The following is a 23,884-nucleotide window of genomic DNA, read 5'->3' on the forward strand; positions in this document are numbered from 1 at the left end:
TTAGTACAGAAAAAAAGCACATGAAACTGCATCTGGTGTGAACTAGCACTAAAGTCGGGTACACACTTAACAATGAGAGGTTAGTCCAGCGATCTCCCCACACTGGGCTGCACCCTAGAACACTCCGATCAGCATGCTCTGCTATTGGTTGAGAGTGCTGCTCGGGAGTTGATCGGCTGCTGGTTTTCCAGCATGCTTGTCAGACAGGCTGACATACACACGGGCAGAATGTCAGCTGCTATTTTTTGAACTGGCAAATATCCCCAGACAGTCTGCCCATGTGTACGGGACTTTACAAAACAAGATTGGCGATAATTTGACAATTTTGTGATATTCTTATCTGCTGCACCATGAGTTAAAGCACTGACTTGATGCAGTGTTCCTTAAGCCTTGTACACATAATGAGAATATCAGATGAAGGATTGCCTTTTTTTTTTTTTTTTTTGCATGCTAGTCTCATATTGAAAAGTAACAGGTTACAAAAACTCTTGTAGGACATCCAGTGATGTAATGTATTTTTTCATTTCCGAGCATGTGTGGTCTTGGTCACATGATTTTTATTTTTTATATTTTGGTACACCATACCATACAAATTACATGAAAGTCGTTTGTTCTATTATCTTGTGAGAAAAATTTTCGTGCTTGTCCCTTCGGATATTTTCACAGGGACTGTTGTGATCGGCTCTTGAAACCTGTGTGCGAATGATCAGATTATTGGAAGATCGCTCCAAATCGGGGAGTTTTTTTTCCCCCATCCAATACTCTCATCGCGTGTACAGGCCTTTACAGGGTGACTGGTTAAACTTTATATTTAGAGAACATTCAGCTTTGGAAGATTTACCCCACTTCATGACCAGGCCATTTTTTGGAGATACGGCACTTTAACAGCCAATTACGCGGTTGCGCGACACTGTGCTCAACATTTATGTCCCCTTTCCCCACAAATAGACCTTTCTTTTAGGTGGTATTTGATCACCTCTGCGGTTTTTATTATTTTTTGCGCTATAAATAGACCTACCATTTTGAAAAAAAAAATATATATATTTTTTAATTTCTGCTATAAAACGTATGCAATAAAAATAAATAAAAAAACGAATTTCTTCATTAAGGCCAATATGTATTCTGCTACATGTTTTTTGGGGGAAAAAAATCGCAATAAGCGTGTATTGATTGCCTTGTTATAGCGTCTCCAAACTATGAGATATATATGTATGGATTTTTTTTTTTACCATTTTTTTACCAGTAATGGTGGGGACCAATGACTTATAGTGGGACTGTGATATTGCTGAGGAAAATTGGACCCTGACACTTGATGCTTTTTTTTGGGGGAAACCAGTGACAGTAATACAGTGCTAAAAATATGCACAGGCACCATACTAATGTCCCTGGCTGGGAAGGGGTTAATCAGGGGCAATCAAAGGATTAACCGTGTACCTAGCCAGTGTTTTATTAGTGTGGTGGGAGGGGAGGTGCTTTTATTAGACAAAGACATGGATTCATGTCCCTGCTTTGCAGAGACACAGGATCCATGCCTTCCAATCTGCTTTGTTTACATAGGCAGACTGCTGTTCTGCCTCTCTGCAGCATGATTGTTGAGTGCCGTCGGACACTGACGATCAGCTCAGTGTATAATTAGAGGGAGCAAGGTGCCTGTGGCTCTCATTTGCGCCCCCTATCCGGAAGTATAGGGTCACGTGTTTATAAACGTAGTTCTGCACACAGTGGCCACCCTGCAGCAGTAAAACTGCTATAGGGGAGTCAGCAAGTGGTTAAAATTACATGATACTGGTTTAAAATAAATTATATTCAAGAATGCATTCTTAACTCAAAACAGTACCTTCTGTTTCTCTCAGCCTCCTCCAAATTCTTGTGTCTTATTTAGTGTCACTTTAAACTTTTATAGTTCTCTGTATTTATTGTATTTATTTGGCTTTGCCGGCAAATGACCCGAGGAAATAAATGTATGAAAAACTATTAATGCACTGTGCTGCCGATTTAAGTCTTATAAGTTGACAGTGGTTGTGTGTGTGTGTGTGTGTGTGTTTTTTTTCCCTCCTTTTCTTTTCTAATGTATTTTATATTCAGATGGAATAATAAAGCATTCCATCATGAATCACACCAACATGCCATGTAGTTGAGAGCCCTTTATATGATCTCTGGAGGATATTAATGTGTGTTTCTCTGAGTTGGAAGCTTGGGAATAAGCAGTGTCTGTCTACTTGTGGGTTTGAACATGCTAAAGTGAATGGCCAAGTGGACAGTTGAAGCAGCAGCTGTGACACATTTGAGGCTGCAGGAGGAAACCGTATTCCCACAAGGGTGTAATCCTATAGTTGTCATTTAGAGAAGTGCTATAGCAAAGTAGAGATGGCACAATTGACAATTTTTGTGTTCCTTTACAAAGAAAATAAAGCACATACCATAGACGTGTTACTTCAAACTCCAGGACCAAGGGAAACACTTTGCATGTACATTTTTTCTAATAGCAAAAAACCCCAGAGATTTAAAAAAATGTAAAGTTCATTCATTTTAATGTATGTGAGATTGCTTTAGTGACCCCTTTTGAATGTAGTTGGCTGAACACCAGATTTTTTAGCTTTAGGACACCTCTGTGCCAGTACAATGTACACCCTGCATTTTTACCCTTTGGAATAATTAATGTGTTTTTGTTTTCCTAAATGTATCCCTTATTGATGCAATATAACATTAGAAAACCTAGCTTCTGTTTTGAAGGGTGGATCCTTCTAACAATACTGCAATTACTACTATTTCTTTTTCCCCCTGTGACACAAACCTTTATAAACAAGCTAGACATGTTTTATAAATGTGTAGGATGGTAGAAAGTAGGTTCTTAGACTTGCTGCATTTTAGGGTGAATATATCTGTAAATGCATACAGAGAACATCAAAAAACATTGTAATAAAAAGCAGTTTACACAAAGGAAGAACACAGATACTGCCAACCTTTGACTGTAACGTGTAATGTATAACTCATATGCTTTCATTTCTGGAGACTGGCTACTTGCATGCTTGTTAAAAATAAATAAAAATAAAGCCATAAAATAAAAATGAGTTGTTGAGGTGTTTTAATTTGGCATCATAGCAGCAGTTTGACATCAATTTTTGGAATGAGTATTACACCCAAATCTTATAAACATTTACATGCGAATTGTTTTATCACCTTCGTAATGAATAAGTGTATATATTTGAAAAAAGGACAATGAGTGAGGTAAAATACACCTGACTTAATTCTCCTTTAGAAAGAAGTCCCCAAGTTATGTAATGTCTCTGTTTTTTAAGGCATGGCCTTAAAAATAAAGAATACTGCACCGTATAAACACATTTAGAAGCACTTGCGGTGGACAATAGAAGGTCCTGCCTCATCATACTCTTGCTTGCTGATCCACATCTGCTGGAAAGTGGACAGAGAAGCCAGGATGGAACCTCCAATCCAGACAGAGTATTTGCGCTCAGGTGGGGCAATAATTTTGATCTTCATTGTGCTTGGAGCAAGGGCAGTGATTTCTTTCTGCATGCGATCAGCGATACCTGGGTACATGGTGGTTCCACCTGAGAGGACATTGTTGGCGTAGAGATCTTTACGAATGTCAATGTCACACTTCATGATGCTGTTGTAGGTTGTCTCATGAATACCTGCAGATTCCATACCAATGAAAGATGGCTGGAACAGGGTCTCGGGGCATCGGAAACGTTCATTACCAATGGTAATGACTTGACCGTCGGGCAGCTCGTAGCTCTTTTCTAGTGAAGAGGATGAGGCAGCTGTGGCCATTTCATTTTCAAAGTCCAGAGCTACATAGCACAGCTTCTCTTTGATGTCGCGAACAATTTCTCTTTCGGCTGTTGTCACAAAGGAATACCCACGCTCTGTGAGGATCTTCATAAGATAGTCTGTGAGATCGCGACCAGCCAGATCTAGACGCATAATGGCATGGGGCAGGGCATAACCTTCATAGATGGGGACATTGTGTGTGACACCATCTCCGGAGTCCAGCACAATACCAGTTGTACGACCAGAGGCATACAGAGACAAGACAGCCTGGATAGCAACATACATGGCAGGAACGTTGAAGGTCTCAAACATGATTTGTGTCATCTTTTCTCTGTTGGCTTTTGGGTTCAGTGGTGCTTCAGTAAGCAAAGTGGGGTGCTCTTCTGGAGCCACACGAAGCTCATTGTAAAATGTATGATGCCAGATTTTCTCCATGTCATCCCAGTTAGTGATGATGCCGTGCTCGATGGGATACTTCAGGGTGAGAATGCCTCTCTTGCTCTGGGCCTCATCACCAACATAGGAGTCTTTCTGTCCCATGCCCACCATGACACCTTGGTGGCGAGGGCGACCCACAATGGATGGGAATACAGCTCTTGGTGCATCATCTCCTGCAAATCCAGCCTTTACCAAGCCTGAGCCGTTGTCACAGACCAAAGCAGTGGTCTCTTCATCGTCACACATGGTTGAATGTAGCAGGGATCTTACGCGTTATCTGGAAAGACAGGTGGTATAAGCTGCAAATGCCACTCTTCTCTGACTGAGCAAGCCCTTTTTATATTCCTTCGTAGCCCCTCTCCCTTTTTTTTTTTCTCTTGTAGCTCCCTTCCCTAGTTTAGGAATACATTGGGAGTCCCCCATCTGCCTTCCCAAATTTGGCACTGTCGGGGACAGCCCATACAACCCGCCCTGAATTACTGTGCATGTAGGAGTGTCTTGTCGTGGTGCCCTGTCTAACCATAAATGGATAGTTGTCAGCTGGTGTCTCTGGAATCACACAGCCATCAGAACCTAGGGGGCTATGAGTGACAGTGACATATTCCTGGAGCACAGCTGAAGAGGGATAATCTGTGTGCTATTTGAATCAAATGAATAGGCTCAGTTATGAAAGTTTGTTTGAGTCTTCTTGTCCATTAATGGACATGTTTTAAGCCTGTTCAGATAAGGAGTTAGCAATGAAATGTTTTCAAAACGTTGACCCGAGGAATTTACAAAACCATTCCATGTGCTCTTAAGCAAGTAATGAATTCTAATCTAATAATGTGTCACTACACCAAATATTTTAATGCGATAATTCATTCTGAATAATTTGATCAGTTTAATATCTTGTGATATTGACTTTATTTGGGTGCAGAACCTGAGGAATTTTTGTAGATGTTAGTCAATCAGTTCACCCTTGTAGCTATCGGCAGAATTTAGCGGACCCTTTGAGCAAATTCATCCTTTAACAGCAGATAAACTCCAAGAATTTGTTTATCTCTGATATTGGCACAGGTTTGTAGCCCTTGGCTACCTGGTAGCTCCTGCTTTTGCGTTTTTTTTTTTTTAAACTGCCATGACATCATTTAACATGTATAAGCAACTAGTGGGATACTTCATGTGTATATGCAAAGATTGGGAGATACAGTGTGTGTGTTTTATATTTCTCCAGTTTATAGGATAAGTTCCCCTCTCCATGATAAACAAACCCATGTCTTTAATACAAGAACCATATACAGTCTTTAATCTTGGTGTGCTTTAAAAACACATACCAAGTGCGACCAATTCAGCTGAACAAGGCCCTGTCAGCTTCCCTTTTAAGAAAATGGTTGAGAAGGTCTTGGCCAAACATCGCCTGCATCCAGTAAGGAATTTTGAGAGAGGCTCATCCATCTCTACCTTTTTATTTATTTTTTTAAAGCCAAAGTGCAAAAGTGGAGATACCCTTTAACCTCACAGTAGTCATAAAGTTCTAGCTGATCAGTGTATATATTGTATATTTGGGTGTGTGTATGTGTATACACACACACAGTATCTCACAAAAGTGAGTACACCCCTCACATTTTTGTAAATTATTTTATTATATAATTTCATGTGACAAAACTGAAGAAATTACACTTTGCTACAATGTAAAGTAGTAAGTGCACATCTTGTATAAAAGTGTAAATTAGCTGTCCCTTCAAAATAACGCAACACACAGCCATTAATGTCTAAACCGCAAGCAGCAGAAGTGAGTACACCCCAAAGTGTCAATATTTTGTGTGGCGACCATTATTTTCCATCACCCTCTTCGTCTGACCACTGACAGGCTGACCCCTTACCCCCCCCCCCCCACCCCTTCAACCTCTGCAGCAATGCTGGCAGCACTCATATGTCTATTTCCTAAAGACAACCTCTGGATATGATGCTGAGCACATGCACTTAACTTTGGTCGATCATGGCAATCTTCTTATAGCCTGGGCCATCTTTAGGTTTTTTTTTTTTTTTTTTTTTTTTTTTAAGATCCTCAGAGTTCTTTGCCATGGGGTGCCATGTTGAATTTCCGGTGGACAGTATAAGAGAGGGAGCCATAACACCAAATTTAACACACCTGCTCCCCATTCATACCTGAGACCTTGTAACGAGTCACATGACATTGGGGAGGGAAAATGGCTAATTGGCCCAATTTGGACATTTTCACTTATGAGTGTACTCACTTTTGTTGCCAACGATTTAGACATTAACCACTTACCCACTGGGCACTTAAACCCAATTACTCAGTTATACAACACTTTACCTATATTACACTTTTGTCCTTTTTTTCACACAAATAGAGCTGTCTTTTGGTTGTATTTAATTACCGCTGGGTTTTTTAATTTTTGCGCTATTAAAGAATAAAGATCGAAAATTCTGTAATAAAGAAAAAAAGAAAATTGCATTTTTCGTTTCTGTTATACAATTTAGCAAATTAGTAATTTTTTCTTGATATATTTTGGCCAAAATGTATACTACTATGTATCTTTGCTAAAAAATAACCATAAAATTGGTGTATACTATTTGGTCTTTTGTGAAAGTTAGAGTCCACAAGCTATGGTGCCAATATCTGAAAATTGATCACATCTGAAGTACTGATGGCCTATCTAATTTCTTGAGACACTAACAAGCCAGGAAAGTACAAATACCCCCCAATGACCCCTTTTTGGAAAGTAGACATTCCAAGGTATTTAGTTAGAGGCATGGTGTGTTTTTTGAAGTTGTCATTTTTTCCCACAATTCTTTGCAAAATCAAGATTTTTTTTTTTTTTTTTTCACAAAATTGTTATATTAGCAGGTTATTTATCACATACAGCATATGCATGGCACAAATTACACCCCAAAACACATTCTACTATTCCTCCTAAGTATGGATATATCACATATGTGAGACTATTACACAGTGTGGCCACATACAGAGGCCCATCATGCAAGGAGCGCCATCAGGCGTTCTTGGAGCATAAATTAGTATTACACACATCGTTTCTTGACTACCTCTTACACTTTTGAAGGCTCTGGAGAACCAAGACAATGGAAACGCCCCAAAAATTACCCCATTTTGGAAAGAAAACACCCCAATGTATATTCTTTGAGGCATAATGAGTCTTTTGAACAGGTCTTTTTTTTTTCTACAGGTTTTTGGAAAATGTAAAGAAAATGAAAACACTTTATTTTTTTATTTTTTTTTACACAATGTTGTCCATTTACACAATATTTCTAACACATAACATGTACATACCAAAAATTACACCCCAAAATAGATTCTCCTACTCCCGAGTATGGCGATACCACATGTGGTAGACTTTTCTGCTGGTTATGGCTAATTATGGATGGGGTTGGATATGATGGCTGAGCATGGATGGATGAGTATGCTGAGGATGGATGGCTGGATGAGTATGCTGAGCATGGATGGATGAGTATGCTGAGCATGGATGGGTGAGGATGGATGGCTGAGCATGGATGGATGAGTATGCCGAATATGGATGAGTGAGCATGGATGGATGCCTGGAATGGGCACATATCAGCGCTGTGGGCACTATACATGCAGCTCACAGCACTGCTGCCCCTGATCTATCAGTGGCTGTGTTACCATGATCCGTGATGCACTGGGTCTATATGCTGGCTTTCACTGAATATCCCGGGTGTGCGTGAGAATGGGATTCTGGGAGGACGTCAATGTACGCCCTCCCAGAGTTATCAAGCCGTGCTGTAGCCGTCATTCGGGTATAGCGCGGTCGGCAAGCGGTTAATGGCTGTCTGTTGCGTTATTTTGAGGGGACAGCAAATTTACATGGTTATACAAGCTGTACACTCACTACTTTACATTGTAGCAAAGTGTCATTTCCTCAGCATTGTCACACGAAAAGATATATATTTTTTTATAAAAAAAAAAAAATATATATATATATATATATATATATTATAATATAAGACTTTTCTTTTTTACTTTTACTTCTGTTTACTTACTGTTACTTCTGTTCAGAGTGGCAATGTTGTGCTGGCTAATTCATAGTCTTTTGCATTTATCTGTGCATGCTCAATTTTCAGCATTGGGAGCCTTGCACTGTTTGGGCGGGTTTAGCAGAGAGCGTGATCACTGCTCTCTGCTCTGAGTAGACTGAGAGCTGAGCGATCGGCTGTCTTTGATCGCTTAGTTCTCAGGCGTAGAGCCAGCATTTGACAACTGCAGCACCAAAGCCGTGCTGCACCATGGAGGTGAGTGTGAATAGTTTCCTTTTAAGGGATAATTGTAAGTTTAGGTCTACCACTCACCCCTTAACATTCCTGAGAGATCTTTGCTGTGGAAAGCCAGTACGTGCAACACAGTTCATATATGGACATTTTCCCTGATGATCCATTTAGGTCTACTAGATTCCTAGTTCTGTTCTATGGGATAGCCATTGCATGCTAGCCTCAACAATTGGCGGACCTCCTGTAGAAATTGAATGGAATCTAATGTACGTGCCTTGCTGGGAGAAGTCTCGGAGAAGATTGTGACATCCAAGGATATGGTTATCCTTTAATATGCTCCTATAATATACCTCAAAAGGGGAGTCTGTCACTTTTCTGTTACGCCATCTGTCAATTTGTTGCTGTTTCCACCATAATAAAAAGCTACTGTGACAAGAAAGAGGGAGCCCAGATGCGCAGGGATTTAAAAAGTATATTGGTGGATGAGAGAATTATTGCCAGGCATCAACCTCTTAGCAAAAAGGCATGACTGTAAGACACCATCTCTGAGAGTTTTTTGACCAGGCTTTGAGAGGTAAGTAAAATGACCTAGACCTGCAGTATAATAAAAGCTGCACATCTGGTTTTCATCTAAAGGTGCATAGGCATTTTATTTATTTTGAAAGGAGAACTAACCTGGACCAATAGTCTAGTTAGTTTTGTTGCAGGCTTTAATAAAAAATAAAAAAAACTTTCTAGATTTGTGTTATTATAAAACAACCATCTTATTGTTAGTATGATTACATGAGGTAATTTGAATGTACAGCATGAAAGTCTTGGGATGACTTTAAGATTCTTGTAGCAGTGAAGGCGTTAAGTGATGTGTTCATGTCTGCATATCAGGGAAGTGACAGAAATAGGCTGGAATTTAAGTGGGGTAGGCGGGCTTCATGGGATCAAGCCAGAGAGGAATTCCCTAAAAAGACAAAGCATGACCCTTCTGTAGAGCAGCTGTTCTGAGGCCTGTCAGTCCATTCCTGCCCACATTACACTTTATCTCTCATCTGTATTTTACTTACACCACATTGCCTTTTTTGCTGAAATGTACCTCTGTGTCTTTTGTATGTGTATTTTAGAGTACACATCTTACAACATGAGTTTTAAACAGATCGGATATAAGATATATTCTTGTTTCGAGGAATGTAAAACCATTTCACAGAGCTGTACAAAGTAAAGCAGGGTATAACTTCCGGTCCATGTGTACTGCTTTCCAACAGAAGCTGGTCTAATGGTCATGTTGGAATACCAGCATTTGATCAGTGCTTGGTGCACTTGCTCATTCATTCAGAATGGGCTGCCTACATGTGACAACAGAACAAAAACAAACTCGGCGTACCACAAGAATTTTTCAGGAATATTTGTCTCTGGCCTTTACTATCACTTTAATTGTCGTGGGGGACTAAAACAAGGGGAGCAGCATAATAGCCATATAAATACACATATTTGCCAGCACACCAAGGATCCTCAAATGTCATTCAAAGGTTTTTTATTGCAGAAAGATCAAATACAAGAGCAATTGCAATGTTTCAGAGACTTGCAGGACCCCTTCGTCAGGCATGTGATCAATGCCCGACGGTTCTGCGAGGCTCGGCGGTGTGCTGGTGAATATGTGCATTTACCTGTGATGTTTCCAGTAACCAGCCGGTAGTCACTTCAACACCCACTATTGATGAGCCTTGTTCCCAGGAACGCGTGCAAGGGGAATATAGACAAGACAGCATAACAGCCAGTGAACTTGTATTTTCTAAGCATATTGGCGCATCTGAGATGCTTCTGAAATTCTTAACCCCCCCCCCCCCCCAATTTATCTTCTGGATTCTGCCACATGATGAAGTCCTAGACCCTAGTCAAGAGGTTACGTTTTTTTAGTATTTTGTATGCTTACCATTTATTTGAAGGACTTCTTATATACATACTATGGGGTTGATTTAATAAGGCTCCATTCATACCTAAGCGCAGGGCAGCGATAGCTGCTGCACCACAGGTTTCTTTTTTTCATTTTTTTTTTTTGTGGCACGTTTTTGGAGTGGCTGTATTAATTTAACTGGGCCTCCTTCCACTTTAACAAAGCTCATACAGAATCTTGGCACAGAGCCAGGAGCGTTTGGACTTAAGATTTTTGCTGCGATTTTAGCTTGTTTTGTCACTCAGAAACTGCTGAAAAATTACAGCGCATTTGGGTTGCCATTAAGATAATGGCACCCTAAATGTGTCCCGATTCATGCAGTTGTGCTATGCTCAGGTGTGAACAGAGCCTAAAACTGGAGAGTGAGAAATCTGCTGCTGCTGCTTTGCATGGTAGCCAAATCAGCTTCTAACTTCAGCTTGTTTAAGCTTTGACAAAAAAAACTGGAAGCTCAACTGGAGCAACGATACAGAACTTCTCACTTTATGATTTCAGGTTACCTTGGTCTCCTGTCTCTCTCTCCCTTTTTCTTTTCAATTTTCTTTCCTCTTTCTTCCTGGATTCCGGTGTATCCAGATATTGCATCTTGTGTTATTTCTTGCCTGCAATAACCTGTTTCTTTCTTTTTTTCTTTTTTTTTTTTTTTTTCTTTTAGCCTCATTTCAGACTACATGCAGTGCGAGTTCATCGCAGATTTGCGGCAGATTCCGCACTGCATCAAAATTACTAACCCGTTCATGGGAAGTATTTGCAAAGTGCGATTTGCAGAATCGGATCAGGAACACTCATGATCAGATTCTGGTGCGGACAGAAAAAAGTGTCCTGCGCGAACTTGGTGTGAATGCAGTGCGATTTGAGCCATACAAATCCATGCCTCAGATCATACCCCAGAGACAACGCATGTAATTAGCACAGGAATGTGCTGCGATTCCTGTGCCAATTACATGTGTCCCACACCACATCAGTGTGAACCCGGGCTTAGAATTGTTTTTTTCTGGTATGAGCAGAAGCAGCAGATAGTTTGACTACTATTGGCAGGCCCACCTTGCACTCTTTATGAGAATTTTTCAGATTTTAGCTATGTTTTGTTGCCTATTTTCCTTTTTGTTATATGCAATGGTATACTAAGCTGTGTGCAGTTCTGTACTTGTTGCACTGTGGATGTGACCATATATTCGATTACTAGTGCGGTAGAGTGAGGTAAAACACTGTTTAGTCCAATGCAGAAGTGAGACAAAGGCCTAAATGCAATGTTTAAAGACATCTGTGAGGACAATACATTTTACTTGTCCTGATTTTTCTCATAGGTGTACTACAGCATACACCCATGCCAGAGCTGTGTTTGCCATGGGGATGCACAGATGTTTCATGCATTCCTGCGCAGGAAAACTAGGGCAGTCTATCATTTTATTTATTTAAATGGTGTATTTTTTGTATTCTGTCTTCTTGTTATAAGCATCCTTGTTTAGGAGTGAAATGAATTGGAGGTAAAATTTTCTGCATTGCTTCCTTTGCCGTATTTTGCTTCTGCTAGCCATATACAGGCCAATTATCAGTACAGCAGTTATCAGGGGCTTAGCAGAGTCTGAGTATTATCTGATGGACCCTATGTGGATGCCATTTGTATGGTTTTCCCTTCTTATTGTATATGTGTTTGTTTTTTTTTTTTTTTTTCAGGGCTTTTAAAAAAAAAAAAGATTTTTACTTTACCATCTATGTTCAAATCTTAGCAGGAATATTGTAAATGGTCCTGTGGCATCACTATTAAACGTATATATGTAGCTCAGTTACACACCTGTCTGCCCTTCAGGGAGTAGACCTGCAGTGGGGGAATACACTGATCTTTGTTACTCTCTTGTCGCCTTGCCAAATTTAGTAAAAACCCCAGTGAGCTATTTTTGAGTGGCTGTATCTAGCTTCCAGGCAAGCGTCATATTACATTGTCAGTCTTGCAGTGCCCTGCCCAGTATCCTCCTGATACCAGTTATTCTAAGGAGGAAAGCAAAAAGATTGTTGTGGCGGCATTCTGCAAAACAGAATTAAACCTTTTAAACTCCCTTGTCAAAGCGAACGCACCTGGATATGGATTTTTTTTTTTTTAAAGCAATGGTTTCCTTCAGCCCAATGGGCTGAAAATTGAAAATTCTAGCTGGTTAACTGAAAATAACGTTCATTATTATTATTATTATTATTATTATTATTCACAATTTATATAGCGCCAACAGTTTACACAGTGCTTTACAATGTATAGGGGGGGGGAGGGCGCAACACAATTACAGTACAATACAAAAGGTACAGGAGGGCCCTGCTCGTAGAGCTTACATTCTAAAGGGAGGGGGTTGGTGGAAGAAAAGGTAATAGCTGCAGAGAATAATTTGATGGGGGTGGTCCTTATCATAAAACACGTCATCTGTTTTGTTTGTTTTATTGTTGAAGACTGCTTGTGATTGTTACATGTAGTATTTCTCTTGTCTGGTGTCTGGGACCACACTGTTCTTCCCACAATGAGAAATACAGATTCTCGGTAGATTAGTACCTGACATTGGATGCTGCAGCAGCTGTTGTGGAGCACATCTTTATGATTTTTTATAGCTGTATGCAGCTGTCAGAAGCTCCTTGCAATACATATTTATGAATACTCATCAGTTATAGTTGCCCCCACTTGCAGCTAGGCCTTGAAATCTATGTTCTCAACAATTAAACTTGCTCCTATTATACCTGCTGCAATAAATTACAGTAGTTGTGAAGCTATTAGGGGGTGAGGGGAAATTATGGCTACTTTCACACTGAGTCGCTTTACAGGCGCTATAGCGCTAAAAATGGCGCCTGCAAAGCGCCTCTCCTGTCACTCCAGTGTGAAAGCACTCGGGTGCACTGGCAGGACTCGTTAAAAAAAAATAAATAAAGTCCTGCAAGCAGCATCTTTGAGATCAATGGGCAGCGGTGCTTTTAACCCTTTTTTGGCCATTAGCGAGGGTTAAAAGTGCCCCGCTAGAGGCCGAAAAGCATTGCAAAAATTATGCTAAAAATAGTGGCGCTTTAGTGTGAAAGGGCTCTTAGTCTGAGCTTGCGTGTTGCAACCTGTGACCTGCAGAAAATATGTTTCCAGCTTTCAACCCATTCGTATTCCAAAGGATACGAGTGACACCCTTCCTTCACCAATTGCACCTTCTGTTAACATGTGTGTTCTGAGAGTACAGCTGTTGTATTACACTCTCCCACCAACAATAATAGTGACCTTAGTGTGGTGACATCGAAGGAACAGTTGAGGTTTCGTACAGGCCACCCGGCATTTCAATTGTATGCCACATACAATTTTTTTTTTGGAGCATTAAAAAACTGTATAATTGCAACATTTTGTTCTCAGATTTGCAAATGGGAATTGCTGCATAAGCATAGAGTACATTCAGATAGTAGTTGAGCCGTGCTTATTAAATTAAATCCGTACATCACACACTTCTATGTTCACTCTTTTATTTTGACATTTGCTGAGTGCACTAAATGCACGGTTTGCTTTGTCTCAGACTTGTACCTCAAGCAATCTGAAGTAATGTACTATTGGTTGTTGTACTTGTAAACCCCTTACTGTCTGTGGCTTAGATAAGCACAACCATAACAGTACAGTGCAAATTAGGTTACAGAAGAGCTATGCTAAGCACTATTTGCAAAATAAATTGACCATATAAATTAAGCACAGCACAACTTTAAAAAAAAAACAGCAATTCTTTCAGTGAAAACCAGAAACACTGTCGTATGGAGTCCCAAGGCCTCGACCTGTCATATACATGGAGAAAATGTTTTTAAAAGATAGAGATAGAGGTCGCTTCTCTTTCATACCATTTTGATGGACGCAGGCGGATGACAGGTCCATCTTCGCTCACTGTGTTGAGACGGACCTGTCAGAGCCGCGCTGTCCTCTATGGAAGATTGGATGAAAACGGATCTGTCTGTCCGTTTTCATCTGATCTCATCCACCAGACAGATGGAAAATATTGTCTCCCATCCGTCTGGATTTGGCGGACCAGATTGGATAGCGCCGGATGTCAGCGGACATGTCACAGCTGATATCCGTCCCTCCATAGAGGGTGAATGGAGTGTCCAATCAGGTCCGCCTGAAAAACGTACAGGCAGACCTGATTGGACAGCATGTGTGAAAGGGGCCTAAGAGTGTTTATAAAATGTTATATACGCAATAAAATATATATATCCTGTTTTTTTCATTTTCTTTAGAAAAAAAAAACTTTAAATTGACCCCGAACTATTATATTTTTACTTTAAATTCTTTGTGTTCAGAGCTTATTGAAACGTGTGTGACTAGACCAAATTTTGCAGTTTTGGTGCATGTTAATACATCTCTTTAACCACTTCATATAACAAATGGATTTTCACAGTTTTTAGGACTTGCAAGGCCTTCATTTGGTGATAGATTTATTAAATGGCTAGCTTTTTGACAAGACAATTTGTTCTACTTTTCCATTCCATTCCATTCAGATCAAAGTGACAGAGTAGTTTAGTAGTCCACCTATGGCTCGCCTATATGTACCTTTCGGTGCTTCCCTGTTACTTCATGGCTCCGTCAGAGCCCTCACAACTATGGAGGAATATATGTCCATTTCCAAGCATGCAGTGCTTGGGACTGAGTGGCACATCTGTGGGAGTGACCTTGTTAACTCTGTGCCCGACACCATCCAACACTAAGCTGGCTGAGCAGTGCTGGGAGCACAGGGAAGGTGGGTGTAAGTTGGTTGGGGGTGGACAATTGAGAAATGGGCAAAGTATATTTTAACAATTGACACTGTTGAACGTATTTTCACTAAAAATATTTCTTATGCTGATTACATGGATTTAAAATATACGTTTAGGTTTTTGTGTACAGGATGTAATTTATTTGGTCAAATAAACAAGTAATGTATACATTAGAGTACATGGGGTTAGAGTTAATTTACTACTTGTCTAGACTATAACTCAATGAGAATTGCAAAGTCCTATTAAAGTGATGCTTGAGAACCCCGCTTTGGAGGTCTGTGCAGCAGAGATAGCATTTTCAGCTCACTACAAGAAGTTAGGCGCTTATTGTATTTCTGGAAGAACCAAAAAGTATTATTCTCTACATGCAGATTTTTTTTTTTAAGCAAGATAACATTGGGAAATGTGCATGTATTGCAGAGATACACCAATTGGCCTATAACATGACCACTGACAGGTAAAATAAATAACGTTCATTATCTCGTTACAATGGCATCTGAAATCGGGGAGATATATTGAGCAGCAAGTTGACATGTCACCCTGAAGTTAATGTGTTGAAAGCAGAAAAAATGGGCATGCATAAGGATTTGAGTGACTGTGAGAGAGCCTAGCTGTAATGCGTTGACAACTGGGTCAGAGCATCTCCGAAACTGCAGCTCTTGTGGGGTGTTCCCGGTCTGCAGTGATCAGGCCCTACCAAAAGTGGTCCAAGGGTGGGAAATTGGTGAACTAGTGACTGGGTGATGGACGGCCAAGGCTCATTGATGCACGTGGGGAGTGAAGGCTGGCCAATGTGATCCAGTCCAATAGAAGAGCTACAGCAACTCCAAATTGCTGAAAAAGTTAATGCTAGTTCTCAGAATGGTGTCGGAACACGCAGTGCATCACAGTTTGTCATGTATGGGACCACATAGCCGCAGACCGGTCAGGGTGCCAGTGCTGACCCATGTCCACAGCCAAAAACTCCTACAATAGGCACATGAGCATCAGAACTAGACCATGTAGCAATGGAAGAAGGTGGGCTATGATGAATTCAAGAATGGTTTGAGGAACAGAATGACTTCAAGATGTTGACTTGGCCTCCAAATATTCCAGATCTCATTCCAATCGAGCATCTGTGGGATTTGCTAGAAAAAACAGGTCCAATCCATGGACTCCCCACCTCGCAAATTGCAGGACTTAAAGGATCTGCTACGTACAGCTTCGTGCCAGTTACCATAGCATATTTTCACAGGTCCTCAATGGGTTATGGTGGGTTGTCATAATGTTAAGGCTGATCAGGGTATACCACATCCACTGTCATACGCTATAGAAAAACAGCTAATTTTGCATATAAGCAGAATTCATTGTTAAACTGGCTTAAATGAAAGCTGTTCTGAGATAAACATGGAGCATAGTGTCTGTCCTGTGCTTCTGGAAATGTTGGTGGCTTTGCTGTCATGCTGACCGTCATACTTCAATAAATTGCGTTACCTGGAACAAGCGTGCAATAAGAATTAGGCATGTTTCTGAATTTTTACTTGTTCCAGGTTAGTAGCTCAGAAATACTGTAGTTGGTGGGTCAGAATGCCAAATGGGCAACTGAAACCTCAGAAATCAGCAGTGGCAGCTTCATTATTTTTCATCATGACAGGTTTGCTTTAAAGCGGTGGTTCTTAAAATCATGTCCTCAGGACCCACTAACAGGCCAGATTTTAAGTATTACCTTGTGGAGATGCAGACTAGAATACTGCAATCACTGAGCTGCAGATGATATCGCCTGTATTTCAATCTTGCAAACCTGGCCTGTTAGTGGGTCCTGAGGACAGGAGTTGAGAACCACTGCTTTAAAACATGCCTTTTTGACTGTACCCTCCTAATTCCATGTTTTTTTTTTTTTTCTGGAAATTCTAAAATACTGTTGAAATATAAAAAAAAAAGGTTTGGTTCTGAAAATGTATCACTCTGCTGCTTTAACATTCTCTAAAAAAAAAAAAAGGAGTTTAATATGTTAGATATTTGGGAATGCGTGGTGGGTTGTCTCATTTGTAGCCTGGGACATGTGTGCAGCAGGTGTTGTGCTAATGACTTCCAGTTGGTGCACTACAAGTCTCCTCTTTTGTCTGTAAGCCCAGGTTCACACTGAGCTGTGGGAATGAAGCCGTGCAAGTTTCTGCACAGATGTCAATGTATACCGCAGCCTGAAATCGCAAAAAGTAGTACAGAAACCTGCAAATGCAGAGTCGCACTGATTAGGACAGTGCCATTGCCAGCAATTGCCACCGATTTGACATACCAAATCGCATGTGAAACCGTACCAATGTGACCTAGGGTGTAAGCCCCATTTACACCTGAGTGTAGCGTTTTAAAGCGGAGGTCCACCCTAAAGTGGACCTTCCGCTCATCGGAACCCTCCCCCCCTCCGGCGCCACAATTGGCACCTTTCAGGGGGGAGGGGGTGCAGGTACCTGTACAGCACAGGTATCTGCACCCACTTCCGGGATAGCTCTCAGCGGAAAGGGACGTACATTACGCCCCTTTCCGAAGGTCCCCCGCTGCCTGCTGGGAAACGCACAGATCCCAGAGGCAGCGGGGACCGTCCTTATTGCGCAGCGCGACTCGCGCATGCGCAGTAGGGAACCGGGAAATGAAGCCGAAAGGCTCCACTTCCTGATTCCCATACCCAAGATGGCGGCGGCAGTACCCGAGAGACGATCGAGAGATCGGCTTCGGGTGCCGACATCGCGGGCGCGCTGGACAGGTAAGTGTCACTATTTTAAAAGTCAGCAGCTGCAGTATTTGTAGCTGCTGGCTTTAAAAAAAAAAAAAAAAAAAAAAACGCGGACTCCCGCTTTACGGGAGAAAGTCGTACGGTTTTTGCCACAATTTTGTACAGGTCAAAAGCTCACCAATGTAAAAAGCAGAAAAATGCCCAAATCTGCCTAAACAAAATTTCCAGAACTTGTTTGAGCTTCAGGCGTTTTGGAGTGGAGATGTGAACCATCTCCATAGAAAATAATTGATTTCCTCCCCCCTCCAGTGTTTTGTAGCTTCAGGCTTCAAGCTACAAAACGCTCAGGTGTGACTGGGTCCTTGGGAATCTGAGTAGTTTACTCTTGTGTTCAAGAGTTGTGGTTTGGTACTTGGCTATGTTAGAGCGATGTGAAACTACTACACCTATATTTGCTGTAAGGACCAAGAGCATGTCTTATCACATGTTCTATGTTGGAAAAAAAAGGACTGATTACCGTTGGTTACAAAAGCTAAAATGATCAGGATTTGTCATCTTAACATGGTATAGCATTAGCAACAGAAAACTCAGAGGATGCCACTACCCTGTTTGCTTAGCTAGTAGCTGCCAAGGTGCATTTTAAAATATCAGTATAACTTCTGGACAAGCAATTTTGTGAATGAATTGGGTATTAAAAATGTACCTATTTATGGCCAGCTAGGATGTAGACAAATCAGTGGTACCTACTGCTTTTCTTCACAGCGATTGAGTCAGTATTTCTGGCATTCTAGGCACAGTCTTCAGGTTTACAGTCTTAGCATTTCATTTGATGATCTACTTGGAAACGCGTTTGCAAGAATGCTGGGGTTCACGCTGTTATAATATAGCGCTTGGACTATATACAGTATAATATACACTCATCGACCACTTTACTAGGTACACCTTGCTAGTACCGGGTTGAACCCCCCCGCCTTCAGCACTGCTCTAATTCTTCATGGCATAGATTCAACAAGGTGTCCTCAGCAATTTGTGGGCCATATTGACATAACATCACTCAGTTGCTGCGGATTTGTCGGCTGCAAATCTGTGATGCAAATCTCCCGTTCCACCACATCCCAAAGGAGCACTATTGGATTGAGATCTGGTGACTGTGGAGGCCATTGGAGTACAGTGACCTTATTGTCACATTCAAGAAACCAGCTTGAGATGATTTGAGCTTTGTGACATGGTGCATTATCCTGCTGGAAGTGGCCATCAAAAAATGGGTACATAAAGGTCATAAAGGGATGGACATGGTCAGCAACACTGCTCAGGTAGGTCGTGGCATTTAAACAATGCTCAATTGTTACTTAGGGGCCCAAAGTGTGGCAAGAAAACTTTGTTAGCTGTTAGGAGTGACACCCGGTGTGGTCTGCTGCTGCTGTAGCCCATCTGCTTCAAGGTTCCTTGTGTTGTGCATTCAGAGATGGTATTGTAGCGCTGCACGATTCCGGCTACGTGAATACGGTGTGACATAAAATATTGCAACTACCACCATCTTATTCTCTAGGGTCTCTGCTAAAAAAAAATATCATGTTTGGGTGTTCCAAGGAATTTTCTAGCAGAAAATAATGATGTTTACTTGTAAGCAACAAATGTCAGAAAAGGCTTGGTCTTTAAATGGTTAAACTTCCCTCATTTACGTTTTGTGATAAAACGTGGCAGGCTGCCTGGACTTTTTTTTTCTTCCCCATTTTGATGCTTGGTTTGAACTTCAGCAAGTTGTTTTCACCATGTCTAGATGCCTAAATGCATTGAGTTGCTGCCATGTGATTTGCTGATTAGCAATTTGTGTTACCAAGCAATTGAACTAGTGTACCTCATAAAGTGGCCGGTGAAAGCATATTCTAATATATAATATAGCACTGGGATCTTCCCACTTAGCACAATTTATAATAGCCTGTCCCATTATCTACATGGTAAAGTTAAAAATCAGTAATAATACTTTCTAACATCTTTACAATGTGTATAATTGGACTTGGAGGCCACCCCAACAAAAATAAACTTTCAAATGGGTGAATAAATGAACTGAACCACTTATATTGATATGAAAGTATAAGGGACGTGTTTGCCTTCTAAACAGATTTGGTCTTTGGAATGCTATCCTACAAGTCGTGAAATGTCTAGAACGAGATTCTGTAGTATGCAGATGTTGTTGTTTTTTTCCAGGGTACAGTGGTGCAGTGTAGCACAATTTTCAGTTAAAGGACTTATTCACAGCCATTCTTTTTTTTTTTTTTTTCATATACACGTTTTTGTGCTTTGGAAAGTGACAGCAAATTCATATCAGTTGGTGGAGTGTGATGTGGCTAGTAGGAAGGGGGAACTACACAGTAAATAGGAGGAAACCTGGATACTTTGCATACGTCTGCTGGTTTGTTAGATAAGACGGTCGCTTAATGCAGCAGGTAACATGGCATTCAGGGACTGGTAGTTGCCAGCACTATAATAGAACACTAAAGCCTGGTACACACTCATTGGGTTGCATGAAAAAAGAACTGATAGCTACGGTTGGAGTCGCTGTACTAACCATGCAAGGGTTGGTACAGCTATCTCCCCCGCTGAGCTGTTGTGTTCTGACAAGGGGATGCCTGCCCCCTCCCTACTAGAACACTCCGATCAGCAGTCTCCGCCATTGGTGGAGAGCGCTGATCAGGAGTCGCTGGGCTTCTTGTTTTTCAGCATGTTCGTCCAACATACACACAGCCAAATGGGCAGCTTTTGTCGGACAGACCAACCAACATACGCAGGGGCCGAATGTGCTTTTTTTTTTTTTTCGACATTAGGCCCCTGTGTACCCGGCTTAAAGAGGAAGTAAACCCTGATGAGTTTACTTCCTCTTTCATTCCCTGCAAAGGCAAAGCATAATGGACTACTATGCATCGCATAGTAGTCCATTATGTGTCACTTACCTGACACAGGAGCCAGCGAAGTCACCGCTGTCCCCTGTAGTTCCAAGCGTCCATCTTCTTGGTGGGTCTCGGTGGGTCTCGCTGCTCCGGCGCTGTGATTCGCCGGAGCAGCGATGACGTCACTCCCGCGCATGCGCACGGGAGCCGAGACTCACGGCATTGCCGTCATCGAGGATGCCCCGCTCAGTGCGCCTGCGCGCCGCTGTCTACGGCGCATGCGCCGTAGATAGCGGTGCCCGTCTTCGGGCAAATATCTCATAAACCGTATAAGTTTGGGAGATATTTCTTGGACCTACAGGTAAGCCTTAATCTAGGCTTACCTGTAGGTCAAAGTGGTTTGTAAGGGTTTACAACCACTTTAAGGCCTTCTATTCAAAACCTACTTTATTCAAAATGTGAAATGTTCATAAGAAGTCAAAGCATACCTGTTTAAAGGATAAAGCCGGTCATAGATGGAGCAATTTACTTTCCTGCAACTACACTTCAATCCTTCCCATGGAGCCATTGTATTCTCCCAGCAGGGGGGGGGGGGGGGGCACCAAGAGAACACGGTGAATGTTGGTAGCTGAACCCAGCCGAGATTTGAACTGCCTATGGCCGCCTCCAAGTTCATTGTGACAGTGGGCCAGGGATCTTCTCCCCGCACCCGCTCTCATAGTTTGAAAAGAATGCTGCTGTGCCCACACAGCAGAGACATTCATTCAGAGATATCTATGAATGAGTGAACTGCAAGTACCGACAGTCTTTGGAGCTGATAGCTTGTAGTTCTCAATTCACTACCAGGGCGCTTGTGAGGGCTCTACGTAGTTCGTTGACAGTTCCTGTCATTGTGTAACTGCCTACCGGTATGAGGTATGAAGAGACATACACTGAAAGCCTGCTTTACAGGCTCTAAAAAAAAAAAAAGCTGCAAAAAAAGCCTTTTTTTTTTTTTTTTTTTTTTAGAAAGGTGACCTTATCCTTTAATGTTTTTGCTATGAATGTTGAAAGTTCTATTCCTACAGTTGTCCACTGGTGGATGACTTCTAATCTCTACCAACTATAAACTTGACACTTTTTATGTGTTACTTGAGCCCAGTCCCATACAACCTCGGGAACCTGTTTGCTGACAGCATGAGAAAATACAAAAATGTAATTGTTAATGCATTGATCTTGTAAACCAGCCTCTGGTGGTATGCATTTAAAACACATCCTTTAACATACTTCCCAAAAGACAAAAACAATATCTTGAGGTTATTAAACAAGCCATAGATTATGCTTTTTTTCCCCATTCAACCATAGTGGGTTGAAAGAAAGGAAATAGGTTGATTCCCAATTACTCCCTCTGCGCTATTATATTCTGAAGTGGGAAGTTTCTAGGTCGTCGGAATACAATAAGGCCTCATGCACACGGACGTTTTTACAGCCACTTTTTTGAGCTTTTTTTGCAGCTTAAAAACGGCTGTCCATGTTAGTCTATGGCTTCATGCCCACCTAGGCGTTTTTGAGCTGCAAATGGCATAGGCGTTTTTAAGCTGTAAAAAAAAACCCAGGACCAGTGCGTTCCGTGGCGTGGAGCTAGAGCTGTAAAAACGCGAATCGCGGGAAAACGCGCATAAACGCGCAACATATTTTCTTTGTTTTCTGAGTGCTATAGCCAAGAGATGTGTTTCTTAAAAAAACGCTATTAACGCGCAAAAACGCCAATGCAAAACGCGGTAAAAATCAAGTTTTTAACAACAATTTTTCCAGGCATCGGAGCTAGCTTTGCAGCCAGTTTTTTAAAACGTCCGTGTGCATGAGCACTAATCACTGCTGGCAGCTATGGCCCACCCCTGGCAGTGATCGACTTGAGTACAACCAGTCTGCCCATAGATGGATTGCAATTCAGCTGGTTCCTGCTGAACCCACCGAATTTGAATCCATCTATGGGCGGGCCTAGTCTGTTACATACTGTGGCCAAAATTATATATATATATATATATATATATATATATATATATATATATATATATATATAATGTTGTGGGAGTGTGCAGGAGAGGCAGCCTACTATGGAAGCCCCATAGTAAATTTATGTATAACTCTATAGATGACTTCCTAGGCATTTCCCAGCTGTTGTCAGTTATCCTACACACAGCATCCACTGGAAACTGCACCTGAATTTATTTCTTTTTTAATTTATTTTTTCTTTACATGGTTAGATTAGTTTAAAATGTGTCTGTTAGTAGATTTAGCATTAGAAAGTTTTTGGATGAGCTTCCACCTTAATTCTGAGTTGTTATTAGAGGCTATATTTGTATGGAATTTAGCAGCTTTCTTTTAAAATATTATATTTTTTTATTTTTTGTTGATGAGATTTCTTTTTTTATTTTTGACTGCTCTTTGAAATAGTAATTCTTCAGGTTTTTTCTTTTACATATTTCTTGATCCTGTTGGTTGTTTTTTTGCTGCTTTGAAAACATACTAATTAAGGTGTTAATTGACACACCTCCTTTATTGCTGACACGTCATATGTGCTTTGGAGGGAGGCAGAATGTACAAGTCTCTAGTAAAGTGATTTGTAAAGTCAGAATTTTTTTTTAAAATCGTAATGAATTCTATGCGTTCAGATAAAAAGCCTTCTGTGTGCAGCCCCCCCCCCCCCCTCAGTCCCCCTAATACTTACCTGAGTCCCATCTAGATCCAGCAACGTAGGCATGTCTTGCCTGTCTGGGACTCCCCTCCTCATTGGCTGAAACAGCAGCGCGGCACCATTGGCTACCACTACTGTCAGTCAATGAGGAAAGGGGCCCAGGTTGCGGCTCCGTGTCAGAATGTACACAGGGAGCTGTGGCTCAGCTTGGCTGCTCCCATAGCAAACTGCTGTGGGGACACTAAACAGGAGGGAGGGGCCAGGAGCCCCAATGAGGGACCCGAGAAGAGGAGGAACAGGGCTGCCCTGTGCAAATCCACTGCACAGAGCAGGTAAGTATAACATGTTTGTTTATTTCATCAAAAAAAAACCCACAAGACTTTAGTATCACTTTAAAGATACAATTGTGGAAATATTGAAAACCCGGGAAAAGAAAAGGTCTA

The 23,884-nt window shown here is 41.3% G+C and overlaps 2 protein-coding genes across 2 annotated transcripts in view; one reads left to right on the forward strand and one right to left on the reverse strand.

Annotated features, from left to right (window-relative positions):
• The window catches only part of MED13L (mediator complex subunit 13L), a 227,212-nt gene that overhangs the window by 102,720 nt on the left and 100,608 nt on the right, over positions 1–23,884 (forward strand). The window lies entirely within an intron of this gene.
• LOC143940157 (actin, alpha cardiac muscle 1) lies at positions 3,069–4,556 on the reverse strand. Its single transcript, XM_077461263.1, has one exon. It carries the CDS (start codon positions 4,474–4,476, stop codon positions 3,343–3,345), a length of 1,134 nt encoding a protein of 377 aa, XP_077317389.1. The 5' UTR covers positions 4,477–4,556; the 3' UTR covers positions 3,069–3,342.

Source organism: Lithobates pipiens, unplaced genomic scaffold (genome assembly GCF_037356315.1).
Source record: "Lithobates pipiens isolate NorthernLeopardFrog02 unplaced genomic scaffold, aLitPip1_a1.2 Scaffold_3, whole genome shotgun sequence".
In the NCBI taxonomy this organism is placed as follows: Eukaryota; Metazoa; Chordata; class Amphibia; order Anura; family Ranidae; genus Lithobates; species Lithobates pipiens.

Bases quoted from the DNA above. Each gene is read 5' to 3' on its own strand.
- LOC143940157 (XM_077461263.1), bottom strand. From the start codon at position 4,476: ATGTGTGACGATGAAGAGACCACTGCTTTGGTCTGTGACAACGGCTCA.